The sequence below is a fragment of the Leucopleurus acutus genome (assembly GCF_964270905.1).
Source record: "Leucopleurus acutus genome assembly, chromosome: 4".
Lineage (NCBI taxonomy): Eukaryota > Metazoa > Chordata > Mammalia > Artiodactyla > Delphinidae > Leucopleurus > Leucopleurus acutus.
In genome coordinates, this window is record NC_139146.1 from 115,066,841 (window position 1) to 115,084,691 (window position 17,851).

At 34.8% G+C, this 17,851-nt stretch overlaps 1 protein-coding gene across 2 annotated transcripts in view; it reads left to right on the forward strand.

Annotated features, from left to right (window-relative positions):
- The window catches only part of CFAP299 (cilia and flagella associated protein 299), a gene marked incomplete at both ends in the record, with an annotated part of 616,738 nt that overhangs the window by 260,527 nt on the left and 338,360 nt on the right, over positions 1-17,851 (forward strand). Inside the window, one exon of one of the 2 annotated variants that reach the window (XM_082837623.1) lies at positions 8,960-9,010. The exons of the other annotated variant lie outside the window; for it this stretch is intronic. Within the exon in view, the coding sequence (XP_082693749.1) occupies positions 8,960-9,010 (51 nt within the window). The remainder of the gene's footprint in view (positions 1-8,959; positions 9,011-17,851) is intronic. 2 annotated transcript variants of the gene reach the window in all.

The window sequence follows — 17,851 nt, forward strand, 5'->3', positions numbered from 1 at the left end:
ATGGACTGTGGGTTGTTTACAGCTTAGGACTGCTAGGAATTATGGTGCTATGAACATTCTTGCACACGCCTTTGTGTGCATACGTGCATGAATATTTCTATATCTATTGGATATATACTTATAAATGAAGTTGTCAGGTAATAAGTTATATATATGTTTAGCTTTAGTAGATAATGCCAAACACTTTCCAAAGTGATTGAGCCAATTTACATTCCCAGCAATCATGTATGAGAGTCCCTATTGCCTTGGTCTCATTAACATTCATTTATTTTAATTTTTGATTTTAGAAATTCTAATAAGTGTGTGATGTTATCTCATTGTGGTTTAAATTTGCATTTCTTTGATTATTGATGAGGTCTTCCATGTGTTCATTGGTCATTTGGATATCCTCTTCCGAGAAGTGTCTGTTCAAGACTCTTCCATTTTCTGCTGTATTTTTTTGCCTTTTTCTAATTGATTTAAGGCATTTTCCATATATTCAGGATAAAAAGTCTTTGTTGATTGTTTGTGCTGGAAATACCTTCTCCCACTTAGTACCTTGACTTTTTGCTCTCTTAATGAAAGTTCCTAGTTTTAATATAGTCTAATTTATTAATCATTTCCTTTATGGCTAGAGCTTTTTTTTTTATCCTGTTTAAGATATCTATGCTATTCCAAGATCATAAATATATATTCCTATGTTATCTTCTAGTAGTTTTATTGTTTAATGTTTACGTTAGATGTATATTTTACCTGCAATTACTTTTTCAAATATGGTGTGAAGTAGAGGTCAAGTTCCACTGAGATACCTATTGTACATCCTAACAAAGACGCCAAGCAGGCATAGATATAAAAATTTGGATTTCCAAGTGGAGGTCTGCATTGAAGTTAAAGTTTTAAGAGTGTTCAGCATGCAGGATGCTGCTTAAAGTTATGTGATTGATTGCTATTGCTAGAGAAATGAGCATAGATTGAGAAGAAGCCTGAAGACAGAGCCCAGGGGCATGACAACACATCACCTAAAATTACATTCAGTACTCTGTTACATGTTAGTGTGGAGTACAGCATACTAACATAGAGCAGAGTGTACTATAGATTCTAGCCATCTGGATACCACCTTCAGTAGTTCATCCCATGATTGTGTTGGCTTATGCCACAGTCAAGGCAGAACATAAACTTAGTTCAATGTTATGGCAAGCCAGAATGTCATATTTTTTAATATGAATTGTTAAGCCAAATGCTTCATTCTGCACTAATGCAGTTAATTAGTTGGCATATAAAAGCAACAATTTATATTTTTTTCTTAGCATTTTATGAGGTTTTCATGTTATTTGGGTTATTTGTCTCAACCTATCAGGATATTTTGGAATTCTAAATAATTAATCCAACATGTTAGCTATCTGTCATACATACAAACATTCAACATTTATAGATTTGATAAGCAAGGGACTAATAGGGAATATTGGATACTATAGGATCATATCTTGAAATCTTTGGTACACTAGAAACCTTCCTCCTCTAGCTGACATTGCTCCCAAGCTCAAACCTTGTTTGAGCAAAACTGTTCAACTATGTCTAACTTACTGTCATCCAGATCATATTTCCTCAGCTTTTCTAGGAAGGAAATCTTGAGAGAAGCCATCTTTGTTTGAATTCTCACTTTAGGTAGTCTTGAGTGGGGCACCTAATGCTGAAATATTGCCTACATTCTTGTCAGAGTAAATTACTTCCAGTGTCAATTTATTTCACCTCTGCAAGAAGGAATATCCACAAGATGGTGTGATGCATGCCCAAATGTCACATTTGGCCTCCAGCCACCTCCAACAGTATGAAAGTAAAAACTGTGCAGAGTAGCTTTTATTCAGCCAAATTCAAGAAGAAAAAGTCCCTGAGCATGCATTCATTTCAGTTGCAACATTTACGAAGTGCCTGTTTTATGCAATGCACTGTTGCAGATGTTATGAAGAGTGTAACATGAATTAGGGATCCCTGCCATCACACCATATACCTAATTTAGAGGTCTGTCACTTATATTGCTAGTGAGTCCACAACTCTGTAATTTTCTTCATTTTCCACGTAATTTGTTCCCAGATCGTTTCCTGTGATATTGCTTCTTTGAGACACCTCTTTGTTACAAGGTGCTTTTCTAAGTTCTTTCCAGCAGTGACAGTATTTGACTCTTTACAGCCACATGCCTAATATTCCTATCCTGTGAACCACCTTTGATTCTCTGCTGTCATACAGAGGTTTGGTAATGAGAAACAAGGACACTGAGTCTTTTAGAGGTTAAGTCATGTAGTTTGTGGCCAGTGGGGTCTAGAAAATAAATGCCCTCATGTCCAGTTCTGTTCTTTTTTCACTAGTCCACAAAGTGGGACTTCAGAATTGCAGAGGCATTGAATTTAAAGACCCTTATTAACAATGAATACAGACTCAAAACTCTCTTGGGTGTACCTCATGACCATGTTGTTGTGAATTTCATGTAAAATGAGGTACTGCCGCTCCTGATCTTGCAAGCTACTACTGTTACACTCCTAGGAAATCTTTGAGGTCTGAAAACTTGTGTTTAGATTACAAGGGATCATTTATTCCTGAAACATTTACAGTAGTGTTTTTATAAGGCATGTGACCAAATCATAATATGTGCCTTTAGTGATGAAGGAATAAAGGTTGTTGATTATCAGTTGGAAACTTGGATGTTATACACTTGAAATTGGGATACAAAACAAAACAAAAAGCTAAAGATGACCAGATCTCAAAGAGAAAAATTAGTAATCCATGAATAATAAACAGAGAAAATATTTTTAAAAGGTAGGGTGTCAGGATACCTCTGAGATCAGTTTAACATATATGATCCGCACTTATATATAGCAGATTACCTAAATTCAAACTGACCTTGGCCACTGTATGGGAGCAGTATTTTTGAAAGAATGAGCTGTACTAAAACAGTTTCTGCAGTATATTAGGCACAAATATGCTTTCCTTCCATGTTAGGCATGCAGAACTTTTTCCCACCTGTTTATTTTTCCTTAAACAAACATATTATCTGATATAACTAGTCCAAAGAAAATTTTCTCTTCCTCTATGTGAATGAACTCCCCTCTTACCCTTTTGCTAATTCCTGGAGTTCTGATGTAGTTCAGGATCTTATATTACATCCATGTCACTTTTTGGAATCACTTCAGTGGTATAGTGACTTGAATTATTTTCAAGTATTTAATCAGCTTCTGTTTGTCGGTTTTCTCCTTTGACAGTGTAAATTTATTTTCCAAATGCAAATGTATGATAATACAGACTGGCCTCCCTGTGCTGTTATGAGGTTTGAAACAAAAAATAAGTTTTTGTCTTAAAGTCTTTTATAGCTGCAAAAAGTGGCAAAATTAAGACTGCTTCATCAAGTCTGTACTGTAGCTCTCATGACAGTTATTAAATACTGTGGCTGTTTATTTTCTTTTCATCATTGAAAACTTAAGATGTTTTTCCATGGAAATGGACAGCTCCTAAAGGAATGGTTCTGGGTTTCCAAAATATAAGGAAGAACTTTTCTAATAAATGGATTTAGACTTATTCTGTGATTAAAAAAAATAGTAGGTGCCGGATTCAGGGTTTTAGATTTATAGCTGAGCTCTGATATTTACTAGTTTGAGCACTTTGGGAAAAATGATATGCCCTTTCTGTACCTCAGTTTCCTCAGTTATGGAATAAGGATGATAGTGGCTCTCAGTCATTGGATTATGGAATGCTTTAAATGAGACAGAGTGTGTGATGTACTTAGTGAGTACTCAATAAATATTAATTATTAAGATTTACACACAAGATTATTATATAAAGTAGTGACCTTCCCAGAGGGTTGAAGAATGGCATCACTAGGAAAGATTAATAACGTTCAGTTACCTTTTGTATACAGGTGATGAAATTGAGACTCAGAGGTGACAGGTTGTTATAGCTATCTTAATTACCTAACAAGGTAAATTGAAGAGGTTAAGCTTTAAATCTCACTGTTTTATCATACAGCATTATTTAAAGTGGAAATTTGTGCTAGTATAACTTAACTTTTGCCTAAATTTTGAGTTTATCTGATTTGGATACTTAAAATTTTTCATTTGATGAAATTTCCTTAATGGAAAATATACCGTAGTTTGTGCATTTTGAGATGTAAGTTGTATGAATAAATAAACAATAAATACTGTTGGAGTTTGAGGACATTATATATGATTTCCCTGTTCCTCACCTAAATTTGGATTTGATTTAGAGAAGATCCTAAAATCAGACAGAATGGGAAAATGATATTGATCTTCAAACAGATAAATAAATGTATATTGAATGGGTGGCTTAGGATGAAAGCAAATGGGCTTGCCATTGCTATTCTTTTTCCCAGGATAGATTTTGGAGCAGCTTGTCTAAAGGGAAAGTTCGCTCTACAGAGTGGAGATTTCATTTACCTAGGATCACTACACCACTTCACAGTTACAGCTTTTTTAGCTCTACCTAGTTCAGAGAAGCAAGGATTACTAACTTGTCCATTTCTGTAGGGAGGAGTAAGAGGTAGAACAGGCAGTTTTCTTAAAAATCAAGAGGTTCATGCCAAGTCTATGAATAAAAGTGATGTTTCCTTTAAAAAAAAAAAAATCAAGAGGTTCCAAGTAAGTGTAGATGAGGAGAATGCAGGGATGAAACATTAGATGCAGACCTGTTAAAGTTGGACTACCTGGCAAGAATGTTGGCAATCACTGCAGTTGCGTATGATTATCATTACCCTAAAGGCTCTAGCTTAAGAAATAACCTAATGAAATAAAAAACGTATATGTAAACATGGAAAGGAAGAATTCAAAGAATCAATAGTGGACGATGATGTCATTTTTTTCAAAGTTCAATAGAACTAAATGAAAAATTATTGAAACTACTAGGTGAGAAGACCAAATATCAGATCTTTGCCTTCCGCCAGAGAATTCCAGGATAAAAATTTAAATATGAAAAGTAATTAATCATTAGATTTAGGTTGATGAGAGACAAATCCAGCAGCCCTGGTGACTAACCTCTTTTCCTTTCTTGGTTGCTTAGCAGAGAACTGGCTCAGAAGGTGTAAGTTAGTTCAACAGAAGAACAGTCACTGGGGTCCAGAGACAGCCCCTTTCTAACAGGGCCATCCCCTGATGAGGAGGTTTCTACTGATACAGATCTCATAGATTTCCCTGACCCTTAGCCTTACAAATATGTGGGGTGTTACTGACACGAACTTCCTCTCTGCTGGAACATTGGCCATGTGCACATGGATATGAGCAGTGGATGATGAGAGTTGAGGGTTGGGAATGCTGTGCGTTCTGCTGCTTCTCTGCTTGTCAGTTTTCTCTTGATAACCCCCATGTTCTATCTGGACTGTAAAGTGTTGGTGGTGTTTGTCCATGACTGGCAACTAGGAAGCAAAGAGGGACACCCATGTTTCAAGATGAACACACGAAAACAATCAATAATCAAAGTATGAGTCGTACAAAAGTATGAATTGCACATCACATCAGAAAGGCAGAATGGGTAGATGTCAGTGACCTTGGATTGGACACGTGTCCCCCGAGGCCAGTGTGATACCAGGAGGAAAAATTTAACCCTGGGAGGATCAAAAAGAGAACAGGGAGGAGGAGAATTCTGAGCCATCAGAATATTTTTCTCAGAGAAAGTGTTTAAAGTAACTGAGTTTATTTTACACTGGCACGATTGCATATTTTGCCACCAGTTGAAATGGGGACTCACGAGGTAAGTTCAGTTATACAGAAAAAAACTTAAAGCTCCATTTTTCATGGCTAAGTTATATAATTCATACCTCAATTAAAAGAGAAATTGTTATTTGTATCCTACTTGAGGTCATGTTAAGATAATTTATTTATATTTTAAAAAGTGGGAGTTAGATGATTTTCATTGAAGAGATACTTCTGTACAAATACATTTTCTTTTGAACAACATTTACTTTTCAACCAAATGCTTAATAAGTATGTCTGTGACTTTATTTTCCAAGGGTAAAAAGTGGCCTAATGGGAGAAGAAAAATACCAAAATGATTTTCCTAATGTGTTTCCGTAATAATAATTTTTCCTTAAACATAAAAGAAGTTACACTAATACATCTAACTCTAGATACAGACTGGAAAACTGAAAAACTAGATTAAATAGCCAAGAGGAAATAACATTATGAAATACTCCTACTGATTTACTACATTACCTTTTAAATAAAAGAAATAGAAACAAATGTTAGGAATGTTCTTTCAAGAATAGCTTTTTGCTTGTGGTATTTCATTCTGGCTCTAAACATAACCTACAAATGAAATGAAAAGAGTACATTTATTTGTTTTTATAGAAAACCAAAAAAAGTTTGTTTTGTCACCTACTTGATAACACTTCATTATGCCAGCTTTCTTTTTTTGTTTTTGAATCTTTTTCTTGAGAAATAATTTTAAACTATAGAAAAGACACAAGAATAATATAGACAGCATCTGTATACCTTTTACCCAGATTCACCTATTGTTACCTATCATTTTTAAGGACACTTTTCAAAATTTTAATATATTGAGTACTTAAACAAAAGTTAGTCATGCTGCATTGTTTTGTGTGTTTCATGGGCAACATCCCTGCTTCCAGGGAAGGACAGCTGTAGCCAGTCCTCACAAGTCCTCTTAGGGCAACAGGAACCAAATTGCCTTTCTTTTGTAATTCTAAGAGGGGCCACTCCACTTGTTGAAAAAAGAGTCAGTGAAGCTCCCAACTATTCTACCTAATGAATAAATTAAAAAACAATAAATAAATAAATGTGTTAGCAAGTAAATAAGTCTTAACAATAGGTATACATTTTAAAAGTGAAAGTCCCAATTTCCAATCTCACTACTCCTTCTGCAACTAACAGTATCTTGTAAAACTTTCCAGAAAAATCCTACGGATGTACAAAGATGTATGGCCATCACTATAGAAACAGGTATATATTGGGTTGGCCAAAAAGTTATAGACATATATAGAATTATAAATACACTTGTAAGTGGAATTACAGATACAGATTTAGAAATCCTTTTCCATATATAGTCTAATGAGATTATACTGTATATACTCTTCTGCAGCTTGCTCTTTCCACGTAGCAAAATATGTTAATTAGCTTGTGATATTAGGTCATATACATCTACCTCAATCTTTTTAAAAGCTGCATAATATTTCATTGTGTGTATATGCCATAATTTTTTAATCCATACTACAAATGATAAGTATTTAATTTTTTTCTTTTTACCTTTTGCTGTTACAGAACTAACAAATATCCTTATCTTAACTGAGTTTCTGTAAAATAAACTTCTAGCAGGGTATTTGTGCATTTAAATTGTGATAATAATTGTTAAATAATTTTGATAATGGTCATTTGATATTTCTTGTGTTTGGAACACAGTATGCATTCAGAAAATATTTGTAGAAGGAAGGGAGGGAAGGAGGTAGAAAGGGAGGGAAAGAAGTAAAGAAGGCTAGTCTCTTGGGGACAGTTTCCTTTACCTAAGTGGAGAAGAAGAGGGACCTTTCAGACAAGATTATGATTGCCTTTACTTACAAGTTTTCTACTATGCTTTATATCTTTGTATTTGCATACTTTTAAAATATTATGTAATTTTTATATCTTTCAGAGGCCAGCTTGACTCTTACTTCCTCAGAAAGAATATAAGAAATAGAATGTTAAATATTTTTATTGTATGGTCCTGTCATACCCTAAACTTCTTTATCACACTTGCATTTTCCTTCAATGTCTGTTTCCTTAGATCAGAAGCAAGAAGCACCCTAAGGATCGTGTCTGTCTTGTTTGTCAGTGTATTCTCTACATGAGGATGTCTAGGTGTTCAGCATTTGTTAAAAGCAAAAAGGTGGTGGAGAGGAGATAATTAGAGAGAGGGAGACAGAGAGATAGGGAGATATAGACACAGAGAGAGAGAAATAGAAAGAGAGAGAGAAAAGAAGGAAGGGAAGGAGTGATTGAGGGAGGGAGGAGAGGAGGGAGATGAGAAGGTTGATGATGCCAGGAGTTAGAGCTGTAAATATGGGAGAAATAGGTAAAAGTGAACGGTAAGAAAGAAAAAACTCACAGATATAAGAATCTCAGTATTTTCTGACTAGAATAGGGAAACACTGGGTCATTTTTCAGCAAACCAAAGGAGTTGACCATAGCTTGGTTTCTGACTGCAGAGTGAAAGCTATGAGTGTTGGAAGGTCCAGAATGAGGATTGTTTGGAGGACTTGGTTTTCCATGAAGTGGTGCAAAGAGAACTGGGAAAGGTAACACTGTAAAGGTGAAATATCTGCTTTGTATTCCTAACACTGTGGGAATAGGAATATAATTACGATCATGAATCCATCATAGAGGGGCCACTTGGAAATTGCACTGGACTCAAAGCTCATGTAACATAAGAGTGTGAAGGTTACATGAGGTAGTTTTGCTTATTTTTATTTTACATTAGAATGTAATATAGACATTTATAAAACATTTCCTAGCTAAAATTTCTTTTTGAATCTACTACATTATAATTATATAACTCTTTATCTATATTTCTATATGTCTCTCTATACATACAAAATATAATTATAATGCATAGAGACATTCACAAATGAACCATCTTAAATTTAATACCATTCATAAGTGTTGTTAAACCTAAAAAATTAGGAAGTAGATTATTCAATTTATAAGCTTCTTGCTTTTTCTGTTTCACTCTCCTTTTTTGGGCCATATGTCTGTTTTCACCAAGATTGGAAAGTGGGTTCTTGAAAGGAAAGTAAATGAAATATTTAAATGATTAATAGCAGGTTGCACATTTTTTGTTCATTTTACTTATCAATATTCTCATATTATCAATATGCCTGATTGATGATTGATGTCAACAATAACAGAAGGTGGGATTCAAATTATACTCTAATAGGACCATTTGTTAACCTGTGGACTATGCCTCATTTGGATTTCCTCTCAATTTATTGGAGTTAAATCAACAGGAGGCAGATGCTGCTCATACCTTGAAGAAGCAACTGGCAGAAAGTAGTGCTCGTGGAAAAGTTTCCTTTACAAGTTAGAGAAACATTTTGGCTTCATCCTACATATACTACACTCCAAGGTCTACTGCTACCGTTTTCCAAATTACTCACTGGCTTGATGAATGGCAGTTACAAGTAGTGCTTTTATTGCAATACACAGATGTTGTTGTTTTCCAATTTTTATGAAGTAAATGGAGGGCTTTCATATAGAAAAACTCATTTTGGATGTAATAAAAGAACCTAGATTTCTGCTTTTTAAAGATCCATACAACGCCTACATTTTATTCTTATTTTGTAAAGAAAGTTTATTTAAAGAACCTGTCTTTCTTGGCATTGATAGAAAGCAGGTGTTACCTAATGGGATGAAGCCAGGAGGTTTAATGAGGAATAATAGAGAGTTAGAATAATCATGTTGAGGGTCAGAAAAGGGTTAGAATTCTTATATACAACTGAGTAAAGCTAACAGTGTGTGTGTGTGTGTGTGTGTGTGTGTGTGTGTGTGTGTGTATCTGTGGGCATGTATGCAGAAAGAGAGAGAAAGAAAGAGAGGTTGAGAGGGAGTGGATGATGAAAAGGAGGTGAAAATAAGGAAACGTGTGAAAATATTTCCTGATAAAATTTAATTCTACAAATGATTTGGGATTACCTACATTTAAGTTTATTTCAATTGTTTGAGGTTCACAAAGTGTGTGAGACTTTTAAATTAGGGCTTATAACTCAATATAAAGAAATGTAGGGATGAATTTCTTGGAAAAGTTTCTGAGGGCTTTTTGTATAACTATACTATTTGCTATTTGAGCACCTTACTATATCCAGAAACTTAAGGTTGTTTTGGGGGAAAAAAATGTTTACATTTTGTTAAATAACATGACTTTGTAAATCAGTAGGACTCTTGCCTTGTCTATAATTATTTATACTAGCAAAATTTTACAGTGCTTTGTGACTGCCTGGAGGGGTGGGATAGGGAGGGTGGGAGGGAGGGAGACGCAAGAGGGAAGAGATATGGGAACATATGTATATATATAACTGATTCATTTTGTTGTAAAGCAGAAACTAACACACCATTGTAAAGCAATTATACTCCAATAAAGATGTTAAAAAAAAAAAAAAGAAGCCCTGGTTTGGGGACTGGCTTTACTTTTATCTAAAAGCATTTTACCTACTTGGGTAGCATATAGTTAAAAATGTATACTAGAAACACAAATCTCTGTTGAGATAATAAAAGATTTGCATTCACCCAAAAAAAAAAGAAATCTGAATAATATTCATAGTTATTACTTTCTCCCCATATGTCCCCTTCCTCCACACATGCGTGGCCTTCCCCATTATCAATATCCCTCAACAGAGTGGTTCATTTGTTACAATTGATGAACCTCATTGACACACTGTGATTACCCAAAGTCTATACTTTGCATTATAGTTAACTCTTGGTGGTGTGCATTCTATGGGTTTCTAAAAATCCTCTGTTCTCTGCCTTTCCATCACTCCCCACTGTCCCCCAGCCTCTGGCAACTACTGATCTTTATACTGTTTCCATAGTTTTGCCTCTTCCAGAATGTCATATAGTTGGTATTATATAGTATGTAGACTTTTCAGATTGGCTTTTTTCACTTAGCAATATGCAGTTAAGTTTCTTCCACATCTTTTCATGGCTTGATAGCTCATTTCTTTTTAGTATTGATTAATATCCCACAGTTCATTTATCCATTTACCTACCGGAGGATATCTTGGTTGCTTCCAAGTTTTAGTAGTTGTGAATAAAGCTGCTGCAAGCATCTGTGTGAAGGTTTTTCTGTGGATGTGAGCATTCAGTTCTTTGGGTAAATATCAAGGAGTGGTCTGACGATTTTTTAATGGTGCTTTGAATGTTTACAACTCTCCCTGTCTTTTTGTTTATATGGCATTAGTGAATTTTTTTATAATTTCTATTTTATGTATAACAGTATGTATTGGTAACTTTTCAGTGGTACCTAGCCGGCCTATGTATTTGCCTGTTTGTATGCTACATTCTGTGACTTTTTGTGACCATATCCCTGTGCCCACTAGTGGATTTTTGTCTGGTTAAATAATGATTTTGTTTTAATAGTTCATAAATGACCCTCAAAATGATAAAGTGAAAAGAAGCCAAAAATTCTAAACTGTCTTTGAACAAACCAAATGCATTTTAGTAGTTATTTCCTTCTTTGAATCATATCCAGCCAACATTTTACCCATGGGAAGTTTCTTGAAACTTTACAAAAGGCAGAATAATACTCATTAATATCTGTGGATTTTCAGGTAATTTGCATATTTATTTAATCTTTATATTTTATGAGGTAGATCTAATTTATTAATTGAAGAGATTTCAGTTCCCCTTTGTAGTGCCTCTTTCTGATCACATTAACTTCTTTAATTTAATAGAAGCTCTAATAAAATTAAATAACATCAGCAAGATGCAGAGGGAAATGAGAGTCTGCTCTCTGTTCACAGAAGACATTACACTGGTTTCACGGGAATGAATACCTCTGAATTCATCTGAACCCCCAATCCACCCCAAATGGACATAGTGCTGAAGTAGTAAAAAGATGCACATTTAAGGAGAAGAGAGCAATTTTTTCCAGCTTTATTGAGATATAATTGACAAATAAAAATCATATCTATTTAAATGTAAAATATGATGATTTGAGCTACATATATATTATGAAATCATTAACACAATCAAGCTAGTTACCATGTCCATCACCTCACATACATTTTTTGATGAGAGCACAAGATCTATTCTCAGCAAATTTCAAGTATACTATACAGTATTGTTAACTATAGTCATCATGCTGTACATTAGATCCCCAGAATCTATACATCTTATAACTATTTATCTTATACTCTATGGCTAATATCTCCCCATTCCTCCCTCACCCCACCACTCCGCAGCCCCTAGCAACCACGATTCTACTCTTTGCTTCTGTGAGTTTGGCTATTTTAATTAAGATTTCACATATAACTGAGATCATACAGTACTTGTTTTTCTGTGTCTGGCTCATTTCTTTTAGTGTAATGTTCCCAGGGTTCATCCATATTGTTGCACATGGCAGAATTTCCTTCTATTTTATGGCTTAATAATATTTCATAATTATAATTTTATGGCTGAATATATATATATATATATATACTGCATTCCCATCAACAGTGTAGAAGGGTTCCCTTTTTTCCATATCCTCTCCAACACTTATCTCTTAATTTTTTGATAATAGCCATTTGAACAGGTGTGAGGTGATATCTTATTGTGGTTTTGATTTGCATTTCCTGATGGTTAGTGATGTTCAGCAGCTTTTCATATACCTGTTGGCCATTTTATGTTTGCTTTAAAAAATGTCTGTTCAGATTGTTTGCACATTTTTTTTAACAGGATTATTTGTTTTTTCGCTATTGAGTTGCATGAGCTCCTCATATAATTTGGGTATGAACTTCTTATCAGATATATGGTTTGCAATTATTTTTCTCCCCAAAGAGTAAATTCTAACAAAATGGTATGCTAATTTGATATCTAAAGAGAAATAGCCACTTCTTGTTTTTGTCTCCCATTCTATCCCATGTCTTTCCTGTGACACTCATTACATTCTTCCTTATATTATAGTAATTTGCACTTACATCTTCTCTCCTTCACATTTAAAATTTTTCTTAAACTCACTGTTGCTAAGCCCAGTTCCTTAATGATAATAGTATGTTGGTTTAATTAATCAATACAATTTAAAGACCTTTTATCAGAATGGACTTAAAGCTAAAAAGTCCTTTGGGACCTTATTCTCAATACTATACAATCTAAAAAAGTGACATAAGGTCCTTTCTAAATGTAAACCCGTGGTTTGTGTTCAGTGATAATTATAAAAACTTTTTTATACCCAGGTCCCTGTCTTTTTTTTTTTTTTTTTTTTGCGGTATGCGGGCCTCTCACTGTTGTGGCCTCTCCCATTGCGGAGCACAGGCTCCAGACGCGCAGGCTCAGCGGCCATGGCTCACGGGCCCAGCTGCTCCGCGGCATGTGGGATCTTCCTGGACCGGGACACGAACCCATGTCCCCTGCATCGGCAGGCGGACTCTCAACCACTGCGCCACCAGGGGAGCCCCAGGTCCCTGTCTTAAATCTTGTGATTAGCCCAGAAACTTGCTGGCAGAAGGGTTTCATCAGTCATGGTTCAATTGCTCTGGGTGGCCTATAAGCATTATGTCATTATCAGCTGCAGGATGAGCTGGTCACACTGTTTGTAGATTCACTAAGTTGTTCTATCAGCTCTCCAGAAGTAAATGCAAATAAACGGGTTCCAAACCCCTTCAGAGCACACTGTAAATCTTTATAACTTCATGGCCAAATGGTAAACCGCAGGACCACATGACTCAATTCCCTTGAGACAGTCGTGTTATTCCTGTCAGACTTTTCTTCCCCTATTCATCAGCTGGAGGCTTTCATCTCCTTTTAAAGTCATGGCCTTTCAAGTAGGGGTGAAATTACACCTGTCAGTAATAAATGTGCCCAGTACTCTCTATCATTCTGTCATTTCACAAAAGATATTAAAAGGAAGCATAGCTTATTCCAAATTTAGTTAGCAACACTTTTTTCTTTTCTCCACAGTACTTTTCAGTACCTTCCAGTTATGTAATTGTTGAGAGAATTTAAAACATTCTCACGTAAGATGGTTTTAAAATATTCCCCTAAATCAGGGAACCTTGAGGAAATTAGCTTCCATGTGAGCTATACATTATATTCAGTAACTGCATTAAACTTATTTGACAGAAAGATTTAACTGTATACATAATCTACAACGGCAATCTAAATATGTCCCTTAGCACACTTGTTCTGTTTATTTTTTCTACCTTACCCTCTGATAACTTTGTGTTTGCCTGTAATACCATACAGCAGGTGCACCTGGACAGCCACCATTTTATTTACATAGAGAACAAAGTTAATGTTTTATCAAATGCAGGTCACACCTGGGTTGAGACATTAGTAGGAAGCAGGGTTCAAGTCAAAATTGCAACTTGCTTTCAGCCTGATATTTGAACTCCATTGAGCAAACTCTCTTGAGTTCTCTTGAAAGTTCTGAGGACTTGGTCTCTTAACTCCCCATTTACTGAAGGATGAAAGGGAAACCAGGAGACTGAATACATTACCGGTAGTGCTACCACTCTCTATGGTAGGTCTGGATCTAAGCAATGAGAAAAAATGAATTGTGTCATTATTGCCCATACCATGAACTCCATACACTGTCCCAGGTAGAGAATTCTTGAAATACAAATCTATTTGGTCTGATGTACATGAGGGTGAGGGAAAAAGTTTGGGTCAATATCCTAAAAGTCAACTAGGTAAATGAATGAATACTGTGTAAACGTCACAAATCACTGATAATGGTCGTAGTGTAAAGAGTTTTTGTTGTAGTTGTTGTTATCCCTCAAGGAAAAAGTATGTGCCATTTGTTCTTAGGTTAGTGATACTGTGAAGAAGACACGAATACAGTTATCCACTACAATTATTAGCAAAAAATTGTATTTTACTTTTTTCAGAACACAAAGGAAATATATAATTCTTCTGTCTCTGTACCTTGTTTCTTACCCTGTGTTGTCCATTTTCTTATTTCCCCTAAGGAGAAAAAAAAACAAAAAACAGTAAACTAAAAAAACAGAGCCTAAAACTTAGTGAAAAGGGTGGATTGACCCAGCGTGTTACTAAACTAAAAAATTTATGTCAAAAGCACAATGCAAATTTAATTTGTCTGGAAATGATTACATTAGAGTCTGATGAGAAGACATCTGAAGTATCTATTTGAAGCTTTATCAACTAATATCCTATTTATAGAAACAACCTCAACCATATATAAGGCTAAAAATGAATTACTATTTTTTAATGTGATGTGTTTTTTGATTCTTCTTTAAATTTTTAATCTCTATTGGAGTATAGCTGACTTACAATATTGTGTTAGTTTTAGGTGTACAGCAAAGTGATTCAGTTATACACATACATGTATCTATTCTCTTTCAGATTCTTTTCCCATATAGGTTATTACAGAATATTGAGTAGAGTTCCTTGTGCTATTCAGTAGGCCCTTGTTGATTATCTATTTTATATAAGTAGCATATACATGTTAATCCCAAACTCCTAATTTATCCCTCTCCCTGATGTTTCCCCTTCAGTAACCATAAGTTTGTTTTCTAAGTCTGTGAGTCTATTTCTGTTTTGTAAATAAGTTCATTTGTATCATTTTTCTAGATTCCACATATAAATGATAGCATATGATATTTGTCTTTTTCTCTCTGACTTACTTCAGTTAGTATGGTAATCTCTGGGTCCATGCATGTTGCTGCAAATGGCATTATTTCATTCTTTTTTTATGGATGAGTAATATTCCATTGTATATATGTACTGCATCATTTTTATCCACTCATCTATCAATTGCTTCTGTTTATCTGTAGGCTATTGTAAATAGTGCAGCAATGAACACTGTGGTGCATGTATCTTTTTGAATTATGGTTTTCTCTGGATATATGCCCAGGAGTGGGATTTCTGGATCGTATGGTAGCTGTATTTTTATTTTTTTAAGGAACCTACATACTGTTCTCGATAGTGGCTGTACCAATTTACATTCCCACCAATAGTGTAGGAGGGATTCCTTTTCTCCACACGCTCTCCAGCATTTGTTGTTTGTAGACTTTTTGATGATGGCCATTCTGACCCATGTGAGGTGATACCTCATAGTAGTTTTGATTTGCATTTCTCTAATAATTTGCAATGTTGAACATCTTTTCATGTGCTTTTTGGCCATCTGTAAGTCTTCTTTGGAGAAATGCCTATTTAGATTTCTGCTCACTTTTTTTAACTGGGTTGTTTCTTGTTTTGATATAGAGTTGCATGAGCTGTTTGTATATTTTGGAGGTTAATCCCTTGTTGGGTGCTTCGTTTGCAAATATTTTCTCCCATTCTGTAGGTTGTCTTTTCATTTTGTTTATGGTTTCCTTTGCTGTGCAAAAGCTTTTAAGTTTAATTAGTCCCATTTGTTTATTTTTGATTTTATTTTCACTACTCTAGGAGGTGGATCCAAAAAGACATTGCTGCGATTTATGTCAAAGAGTGTTCTGCCTATGTTTTCCTCTAAGAGTTTTATAGTATCCGGTCTTACATTTAGATCTTTAATCCATTTTGAGCTTATTTTTGTGTATGGTATTAAAGAATGTTCTAATTTCATTCTTTTACATGTAGCAGTCCAGTTTTTCCAGCACCACTTAATGAAGAGACTGTCTTTTCTCCATTGTATATTCTTTTCTCCTTTGTAGATTAGTTGACCATAAGTATGTGGGTTTACTTCTGGGCTTTCTATCTTGTTCCATTGATCTATAAATCTGTCTTTGTGCCAGTACCATACTGTTTTGATTAGTGTAGTTTTATAGTATAGTCTGAAGTCAGGGAGCCTGATTTCTCCAGCTTTGTTTTTCTTTGTCATGGTTGCTTTGGCTCTTTGGGTTCTTTTGTGTTTCCACACAAATTTTAAGATTTTTTGTTCTAGATCTGCAAAAAAATACCATTGGTAATTTGATAGTGATTGCATTGAATCTGTAGTTTGCTTTGGGTAGTATAGTCATTTTCACAATATTGATTCTTCAAATCCAAGAACATGGTATATCTCTCCATCTGTTTGTGTCATCTCTGATTTCTTTCATCAGTATCTTATAGTTTTCTGAGTACAGGGCTTTTGCCTTCTAAGGTAGGTTTATTCCTAGGTATCTTATTCTTTTTGATGCTATGGTAAATGGGATTGTTTCCTTAATTTATTTTTATTTTCTTTCATTGTTAGTGTATAGAAATGCAACAGATTTCCATGTATTAATTTTGTATCGTGCAATATTACTGAATTCATTGATGAGCTCTAGTAGTTTTCTGGTAGCATATGTAGGATTTTCTGTATACAGTATCATGTCATCTGCCAACGGTGACAGTTTTACTTCTTCTTTTCCAATTGGATTCCTTTTATTTCTTTTTCTTTTCTGATTGCTGTGGCTAGGACTTCCAAAAAAATGTATTGTGTTTTGTGGAATCTCTTTATCTATATAAATGATTTGTGAAAATTGAGTTATTCCTATTTCTTTACCTAGATAATCCTTATACTAAATAATTTTCTGTGGTTTAAAGTGTTCTAATACTATTTCCACTTAAATAGCTTTTGAACAATCCTCTCAATTAGGTGCAAAATGCCTCTGAACACCCCAAACCCTAACATTGTGGCCTTGGGCTATCACTCCAAGTCTTCTTCCATTTAATGCATGGTTCTTAAGAAGCTTGTTTTTCTGTTTTATTCACCTTTAGAAGATAAGAAGCATGAACACAAAACAATTAAGTACCATAGCGAGAAGGTAAAAACTAACAGGGAAGGAGAGAAAGGAAAATAACAATGACGTGCTGGACATTTTATTAGGCTCTTTCACATTTAATGCTCACAACCTTACATGAGGTACATTACTTATTTCACAAATAAGTACATGAGGTACATTACGTATTTCACGAATAAGTAGGCTACGGCATAAGGCATGCAATTTTCCTCAAGGATAGTAAGCAACAGAATTGGGATATTAACTCAGGATATTTTACCTTAATCCAGTGGGGACAAGTCAGAAGGATGACATAAGTCACCTATACAGTGAGTGTAAATGTTGTCTAGTGTGTTTGTCAGAGCAAGAAGTAGAGAATTCATTTTAAGGAGATCCATAGAAATGTTTAAAATATACAGAGCTTTGAAGTCATTGGTATCATGTCTTTTGTGGAACCTCTCATTTTCTAAAGATAATTAATACATTATTTTACATATTTTTGTTGCCACTGCC